A 9289-nucleotide genomic window follows, 5' to 3' on the forward strand; every position below is an offset into this window, starting at 1 on the left:
ACACGGACACATTACAACCTGTTTATAAAGTTGTAAGAGAAGACCAAAGAAATCCTAATCCATTTTTTTCAAAACTATATGACATGAAGCCACTTCATTCCCTTTCCTTTGACTGCTTAATTATTCACAACCTACGATACATAAGCTCTGCACCGAAGAAATGTTTTGATGGTAGAGAGAAGGGCAGATACTTAGTCAGAGAACATCTGTGTCAGAATTCACTATGTTCTAGGAGTCTGAGTGGGAACTGCGTACAGAGATACTGACTGGCCAGGGAGGAAGGATGCCTGCGTGTGGTATGCTTCAAGTCCCACAGAAAGGGACGGAGAAGTGCAAGATGATGAGCTGGGCCACTGGGGCAACGGGACATGATGCTGGGCAGAGAATGGGGCAGACAGGAGTGTCACAGTGGTGAGGGTTTGCAGCACAGCAAGGCTTTGGTGCTGTGGTCAGGAGGGCGGCGGAAGAGACAGCAGCAAGCCCATGCAGGCCTCCACTCATGGCTGAGGATTCACTGAAAGAGTTAAAGGTAATTCCACCTAGGTGCTGACCCCTGGAGGAGGTGGAGCTGGCAGTGGGATGGGCTCTGGGAACTAGGAGTCCTCTGGGGATCAGTGTCCTCTGCAAGTGACTGTAACTTCCCATTAGATAAAGAGGGTGCAATGAGGATGGAAACCTGTTTTACAGCTCCCCACCCAGGGACAGAGAGGCAGGATATATGAGCCAGTTTAAAGCTAATGACGAGCTCTCTCCTTCCCGTCCCTACAGAACACTGTGTGGGAAACATAAGCCTCATTTTATGCTCAACAGATAGCTGAAAACAGTAGCATAGAGAGTAGGATTCCTGACTACAGTTTTAAGTCATCGGTTCTCTGTACACCATGACGTGTACCTCTGTGTAATTTTGAGCTAAACTGAGAACTAGACTCTCTGCACTGCATGTTATGTTATTTCCATGACATTCCCCCAACCCCCACCCAGGGGGACCTCAGGTAGCTCGGTTCTCTATATGCTGGGTGATTAAACCCATCCCGTCTTAGGCTGTGTTGAGTCAGAGACGAGGTGGAGATGTCAGGGCACCTGGGTTCTCTGCACTCGTTGGGGCTCTGCACTGAGTTCTGGATGGAGTTTAGTGCCTGAGGTGTGGTCTCCGGAGGCACAGACGTAAGGTGAAAGGAGACCCTGCATAGGCATCACATCTGTCAAGATCCCCTGCCAAGATCATCTCTCACTCCCTCTTGTCATCTAACAAAGCTGACGTTTCCTTCCAGGGTCACATTTTCTTATGTGAATGTACCCAGCACCAGGTGAGAGCAAGGACCTTTAACCTTGCTTTGGACGTGTTTCTATCTGCACAGCCACACGCAGGCAGTTATCTCAGGCATGCTCATTTCACAGGTGGGGACCCTACAGTTGAGCGGAGCTGAGCATTTCACCCAAGGGTACCACACTGGGTGACGAGTGCTCCCACACCAGTCCTGTGACGACGCAGTCTTTCATCTGACCCTAAGCCCCTGCTGGTAAGTTCTTCTCTCTAACCACCCTGCCTGGGTTTTGCATCCCTCTTCCAGCATGTAAAAAGCACCTTACATGTACCTGCAGCCAGGCTGGTTGGTACTTTGCTGGCTGTTTTCCATAGCAGGGTGTGGTGCCCACAAGGGCAAGAACCTTCATCGCCGTATCTTTTCTGCCTGTAGTCAAACAGACGCTCTGAAGTTATTACCCTATGTGAATACTAAATATGATTTGACTTGGAGTACCTGGAGTACATGATATTTAGGACCTAAAGAAAAATCAACCTATCTTCTTATGCATGAACGTCGGGCAGAGATAAGATAACTACGATGTCTGGATGATGCCCAGCAGGACTTAAGGTAGCATACAGCTCCTTCTTGTAAGACGCCTTCACCATGATGACACCAGTGTAACATGGAGACTGGAAAAAGGAGTGTTTTGAAACTCAAAGGGTCTAGATCAGATTCAAATCTTGCTTCACCAGGTACAAGGACCTGCAGCTGACATAATGACCTCATTGCCTGAAGCTTCAGTTATTTCCTTTATAAAACACAGATGACAATGCTTATGGTAATTAGAATTCATTGAAGCCGTTTAAATGAAGGCACATGCTTGGCAACTGTCACAGCTTAACCAGTATGTGATGACATCCAGACTGAAATGAAGTAACAGTCACAAAGCCAGCTCTGCAGAGGGCAGGGGATGAAGGTCTAATTCACAGCAGAGGGGGCATGGGCTGAGTTCAGAGGATGATGGCCTACCCAAAAGCAGAGATGACGACGAGTTCAGAGGGCAGAGGACGATGGTTTAGTTAGCAGCAGAGGGGACATGGCTGAGTCCTGAAGGTGGGGTTGGTTCCCATGTGTAAAAGAGCAGGGAATACTGATTCACCAACACAGGTGGATTTCAAATTACTTTAATGTAGAGTCCTGGATCCTTTAAACTACTATATTCCCACTACCTAATTTCTATCTAGCACAGAACTCTATGTCATCATGTAAGAAAACAGATGGACTCCAGGAAGAGACAGGCCAGGAGCAGAAGAGCAGAAGAGCAGAAGAGAGAGCAACATAATGTAGGACACTACAGGAGGAAGTCAGGATTGGGGAAACAGTGGCCAGGCAATGAAATGTCCTGCAATCTGCAATGTTTAACCCTACCAGCCAGACTGCACTGAGAACTGCCTAGGAGGAGAGTAAAGCCTGCTGCCCCTAGGTAAGTCTTCAGGTAGTTCAGGATGGTTCTGACGAATGGAGTTTATCCACCGAGAGACTCAAGCTGAGAGCAGACTACTGAGGAAGTGATGGAATGGAGAAGGTGAGCCTGTTCAGAGGAGGTGGGTCCCTGGGTGTGTGTTCACCCAGCGACTGTGTCTGCTCCTTCCTGTTCCTGCATTGATGGATGACAGCTTCTGTGGCCAGGAGCTCCCTTTAAGCTACAGGTCACAATGTAGCAGTCACAGCAGTCACATAAGAGCACTCCCATTCCAGGGTGCTCCTAGTCTTGGAGTCATTCCCTTTCACAGTATGAGGAGGCCACGGACTATGCAAGAATGAAATACAAATACCATTCTATGATTCCTGGCTATTAGACTAGAAGACCACTCTGTCTATGCACAGTCCTGATTTAAGAAGCCTATGTGAGGACTGAGTTACTCTTGACTCAGGATGGGGTCTGAGCCATTGAGTGTAAGTACTCTTCAGAGGCTGGCAGAAGGGCCTGGTATTCCTGGAGCCTGTACAATGGACCACAACCTGGCCAACATCTTGATTGGAGCCCAGTGTCACAGTTTTGACACACAGAATTCTATGATAACAAACTATTTACTGTGTGGACCATGAAAAAGAAAAGTCCATATTTATCATTTGATAGAGTAATCACTAAACAAGAACAAAAACACTATTTTAGAAGAAAACAACCTAAAAGCTCTGATACTAAGATATGTCACTCTCCCCCCTTTTGTAGGAAAACAAGCAAAAATCAAGTAAATGACAAACTCAATGAACTTCACAATTTTCCTCTATTAGAAGAGATTTGATTTCTTTCTCTGGGCAATTTAAGTGTTTCAGTTAATTCTGACTAAGAAGAAAATAAAAGTTTGTATGTTTCACCTTTATATTACATACGTGAATTCAATCCTGACCACCGAGCTTCAGGTGACTGTTTCACAGTCAGGATAAACAATGCCTACAGCATCACTTACTGAAAGTTACAGAACTCTAAATACGACAGCGTGGCTTCATCTCCTTGGCACTGTCGGGAAGAGACGCTTGCCCAGATGTGCACAGCTGAGTGGCAGCGTTCAAATATAAACACTTGAGAAGATCCAACCAGGATGGTGGAACACACATGCAGTGAGTTCCAGGGGCAGCCAGGGTCACAGAGTGACAGCGGATCTCCAAACCAAACAAACAAACAAGCCAACTACCAAACCCGACAGTAACATCCCCAAATATCGCACCCCAAGAGAAGTCTTAGAAAGATCATGTGGGCCAGGACATATGTGGTGGTTGCTATCTACAAAACGAGATCTAATTAATGATACCTTCCTACTTTTACAGATATTTGCTTCACAGATCTCCAGGTTTAAGAGGGGAAGGAAGGAAGGAATGAAGGAAGGAAGGAAGGAAGGAAGGAAGGAAGGAAGGAAGGAAGGAAGGAAGGAAGGAGAAAGAAATTAATTCTACAAAACACCTGCTTTAATATTTATTTTATAAAAGTCCTAATTTTCAAAAGTGAGAAGCACATAACAGTGTTCTACAAGACCAGGTTATTATTTTGAAAAACTGCTTGTACATTTCTGTAAGTTCTTGCATTCACATATATGTATAAAAATCAGGGGTTCACATTAATCATTCAGTCTGGCAAACTGCTCTCTTTAACGTAAAAATTTAGAAACCCTTGCGGATAATTATTATTACTGACGAGACTGCTCTATTTTCATTGGAAACGATGAACCCAGGTGCTGATACCCAGCCGCTCCAGCTCCAGACCCACTCAGGCTGCAGAGGCTTCCTGCAGGACCTTGACTGTGGTCACCTGGGAAGCAGTGGGAGGGGCACCTTGCTCCACCCCACCGCATTAGCAAGAACAGGCTGACATCTGGGACAAGTGGTGCCTACCTTTGTCTGCTCTAAGTCACAGGGAGCTCCTCTGACAGTCCAGGGTGGTCAACATTTCCTAACAAAAGAAGAAATCTATTTACTCAAAAGAAATGGATGGAAACCCCCCAAAATAAAGACAAATATTTTACATAATCTACAATTAAAACTTAAGCCAAATGATTAACGAATAACTTTATTAAACCCTTGTCAGTTTTAAGAACGCCCTCAATGACTAACCAAAAGATGTATTACACACAACTAGTTATGAGGTTTTACAGTTGTTTAATAGGGAAGAATTGGCCCCAATTAAACTGGCTAAACTAAGGCTTTTTAGATTACTAAAACAAATTAAACTTTTTAAAATGAGAATTTAGGTGATCTTAAAACCTTTCTAAAATGGATAATGAAACTGGCTAAGTTGTAACCTCCCTGGTTTTATTAGTTATATTAAGATAAATTAAGTGAGATTAAAATCTTATTTGATTTATTTACCTTTGAAAATGAAGACCGTTTAAGGGTTACACATCCTCAGCCTTGGCGAGCGCGACCTCAATTAGTCAAGTCAGACTGTCTTTAAAAGCTTTGTGCTTATGCTTCCAGCATGGAGCGAGGTGTTCATTAAGGTACCAAAAGTCTCATAAAAAATCCAAAGTTGCACTAGTGAAAAAACGCTCGACAAGATGAAAACTGATCACATCCTTTTCAGAAAATCCAGTAGTTATTTTAAAACCAGTTTTAAAACCAGATTGGGTCTGCGTGGGTTTAACGTGCCACTCGAGCAGCTCGATACCGTGTGGACTCTTTAGACCGCATTTGAACCTATGGTGAGTATATCATGGCACATTTAATTTTATACCACTTTTAAAATAAGCTGTACAGTATTTAGTGTGACAAGCATCGCTAGAGGAACCCTTTCCCTGTTTACAGCTATTTATGAAGGCCTTTTTAAATAGAAAGACATGAAATCGTTAGCTCACACACACGAAATTTCTTTCAAAAGTTTATTTAGTATCAAGCAAGAGAAGACTTTGCTTAACACTACAGAACATTTCAAGACTCGAGTTACAAAAGAATACCACATTGTTTGCACTTGTAATTGGCTCCCTTTTTACGCAAGTTGGCAAGAAAAAAAAAACTAGCATATGGCTGAAAGATAAAATAACTAAATTCTATGGAAACCTTTAAAATGAAAGGTGAGGCTTATGTTAAAAGAATGGATTAACATATTTAGTAAACCTATCTTTTTGTTTAACACTAGTTAATCAAAGTTATTTTTTCCTTTTCATGACCTAGTTTTCATATACAGACTGCAAATAACAAAATTTTACATGTCCTTCTTCTCCCTGCCAAGTGGATGCTTCAACAAAGTGGTTTTAAATTCCATCCATTCAGATTTTAAGCATTTTGATTTATTTAAAAAGGGATTGTTCATAGAAAAAAATTACTTTGAACAGTATACAGGACGGTGGAGATTGGCTATTTCACAACATCAGACAGTACAATCAGTATCTGCCATATGGCTGGTCTCTGTAGACGCCCTTCGCCGTCCTCGCTGAAGGCGCCTTATGTCTTGAGTTAGTCCATTCTTCTTGCCCTAAAATCAGGAAGATGAATCACAATTAGGCCATTGTCATGGGGTCCCAGTAGCTCCATCCGTCAGAACCAGTGGTAAATGTCATACTGGAGATACGTGTCTCTGATGTACTAATAAAAGAAGCACAAGGGAATTTACTTTAAAATATTATAAACACAGTACAAAGTGATCGTGTCACGGGTGACACGATCACCTTGAGAAGAGAGTGACCTTTGTGCTGGAAGCAGCCACTAACTGCAAGAATTTCCTCACAGAGCAAATCAACAGCTTTAGACAAAACTCTAAGAGAATGGAAAAGGACTATTCTAATTTCTTTCAACAGCAAAGAAAACGAAAAAGAACACAGATATTTTGGGATAAGAAAAAGGAAGAACTGAGATCAAAGTGGGAAAGGCAGATGGAGAAAAGAAAAATCTGTCTTGACAGGTTCAGCACAGAGACTGAAGTTGGCACACTGGTGGGACGTCGCAGTGACACCATGTCATGAAGAGCACACATGGACAGCGCTTGCTAACCTCAGACATCCAGTCACCTTTACCCCCTGAAAGTCAACAGTGTCCGGTGTCAGGACTTTTATTTATCCCCAGGCCTCAGAAAGCAAATAAATAGTTAAGTCCTTGCTGCAACACAAAGCAATCAAAAAGCCATGTGTCCTCAGAGACCAATTTAAAAAGATGGGAGAGAAAAATGCTTAAAATGACCTCTTCTGATACAAACATGCAATCAATGCCATTCCCTTTGGCTAACTTGCACGGATTTCAGTAGGCAGCACTTGCCAAGTCAATGCATGTCTCTTAAATGTTTATTATGAATAACTACCCCCCAAAAAAGAAAGAAAAAAAAAAGACTAAACCAAAGACAACAACAAAAAAACAAACCCAGCCCCTGGACGGTGATACATCAAAACGCACTTCAAGGTACACCAGAAAAAGGGTTTTCAGCTAAGTTCAGGAAATGTTGCAGAGCTGACTTCCCAGGATCCCCACTCACTGGAACAGGACACTAGGCATTCTTGGAGATTTGCTACCTATAGAGGTTTCTTGTTCCCTGATCTCTCTGCCCTGTAGCAAAGGCACTTCTTACTATCATTTTGTCGCTACAGTCACTTCTGGTAATTAAACCTGTAATCCTTCAGGCTTATTGAGGCCCATGGATTCCCCAGCCCCTTAATGGTCTCTGCAGAACTAAGAGGAGTTCCCTCCTAATGAGCCCAACAACCCTTGTGTCTCTGTGACCTTTATGAAAGGCTCTTAGGATGATTTCTCTCAGGTCTTGAGGTGGGGAGAAGATGGGAGAAGGACAAGCATGAGAGGGGCAGTGAAAACGGCTTTCTTTGTTTCCTTTACTGTCAAGGAGCAGAGATAGTTCAGGTGTCTGCAGTTTGGCAACCTACTCTGTTAAAGCAGTGAGAAGGTCAGCACTGGCCATCAACCCAAACAAAACACATAGGCCTGGGATCTGAACTCATGTACTGTAACACACTCTTCAGTTGCCTTTAAGTACTGCATTTAACTATTAAAGGAGCCTCTGACAATAGCAGGGTATACACAGATGAATCAAGAGGGGGGTTCACACACAAAATAAATTCGTCATGAAAACAAGTATGGATCTCCCTTCCAATAAGGACTTTTAAGGTTTGTCCATGCCCACTTGTCCTCTCTCTCTGTGATTATTATGGCCACTCACTCACCATAGGAATCATAAGCCTCCTCACCGAGTCCATGCCCGTAATCATAGTAATCAGCTCCGCTGCACGAACAAAAGAAAACACTGTTAGCACAAGATGTTTCTGCTGTGGGGCTAAATCACACCCAATGCAGTACTCAAAACTAGATAAACTAAAAATAGAAATGGCTAAAGTGGAATTAATTCCTCCTGAGATGACAGAATGCTAAGAAAAGACAGACTTTTTGACTATCAAAGGCTCTTAACTCCTGAGTCTGTCATTCAAATCACATCTGGGGAAAGGCTGGGGTCCTCACCAGGTGGGCTCACACCAGGTGCTGTGGGGGATGGGCAGGAAGCAGGGAACACTATTTCTTTCCAAAAAACAGAGGTGGTTTCTTTGATTCTTTCATACATGTCACAAAACTCAGCACAGTGACAGTTGTGGGCACTTTACTCATCCACTAAACAGCAGGCCCGCGAGAGTCTGCTCTTCATCAGCATCACCATGCTCCATCAGAGTGGCAAACCTCACACCTGGGTGCCTGGAGTTACAGGGTCTTTTCAATGGATAGGCAAGTCTAGGTTCTAATCTACCATTCCCAAGAAAGCAAGGAGAGCCTGCTGTTGCTACCACTTAGCAAATACTATAAAAATAGTCTTCATCTTCATACCACATTTGAATTGTGTGTGGTTCTGTTTTGTTTTTACAAATAGAAGTTTGGTTACTAAGCTACAAGTGTTCCATATATCTGAGGAAGAGGGTCCATTTACCCCCTTAGGCTTCCTTCCCCAGCAATTTTATAAGAAACAAGCATCCTTATTATATCAAGGTCCAACAACCAAACACGAAGCTTCCAAGCACAGTGGAGGCCAGCGTGCATTTCACACCTCGAGAAACATGGTGTCTTTTGCCATGTGCTTTGGGGCCAAGGTAGAAGAGTTGTCACACCACGTTACAGGGGAGGACTGCTAGGGAACCAGCCTAGTTATCTCACTGGCAACAGCACAACTCGGACCCCAACTACAGGCTACACCCCACCCCACTCCTTAACCCTCACCCCATGTTTCCTTTCTTGTGTAAAATAGACCTAAGACCAAACAATCCAAAGGCACCCTAAAATCAGCTGGCTCCCCTGGGCCCTCAGCAATAAAGTGCTGTTCCACTGGGACAAGGCTTCATGTGACTGCCCCTTCTGCTGGAGGTGCTTTCAGTCTCAAACTTCAGCCTACATGTTACCTTCACAGAAATTCTGTCATTCAGAGTCAGACTGTCTCCATCCTAGTCTATCGTCATCACTTTTCCTCCTGGCCTGTATCAGAGGCTTCCACAGCAGGCATGGAAGGACCAGGGTGTGGACAATGGTGTGTACACACACACACACACACACACACACACACACACACACAC

The 9289-nt window shown here is 43.7% G+C and overlaps 1 protein-coding gene across 3 annotated transcripts in view; it reads right to left on the minus strand.

The window, feature by feature from the left end:
* Khdrbs3 (KH RNA binding domain containing, signal transduction associated 3) overlaps positions 1-9289 on the minus strand; it is a 141334-nt gene that overhangs the window by 2076 nt on the left and 129969 nt on the right. For 2 of the 3 annotated variants that reach the window (XM_005354528.1, XM_026782743.1), the window contains exons 8-9: positions 7904-7962; positions 5607-6213 (exon numbers count right to left, since the gene is read on the minus strand). In XM_005354528.1, the coding sequence (XP_005354585.1) occupies positions 6122-6213; positions 7904-7962 (151 nt within the window). In that variant the 3' untranslated portion in view covers positions 5607-6121. Of the gene's footprint in view, positions 1-4637; positions 4696-5606; positions 6214-7903; positions 7963-9289 lie in introns of those variants that run through there. The other variant, XR_001229065.2, reaches the window with a different exon arrangement.

The sequence above is a fragment of the Microtus ochrogaster genome, chromosome 15, assembly GCF_000317375.1.
Source record: "Microtus ochrogaster isolate Prairie Vole_2 chromosome 15, MicOch1.0, whole genome shotgun sequence".
In the NCBI taxonomy this organism is placed as follows: Eukaryota; Metazoa; Chordata; class Mammalia; order Rodentia; family Cricetidae; genus Microtus; species Microtus ochrogaster.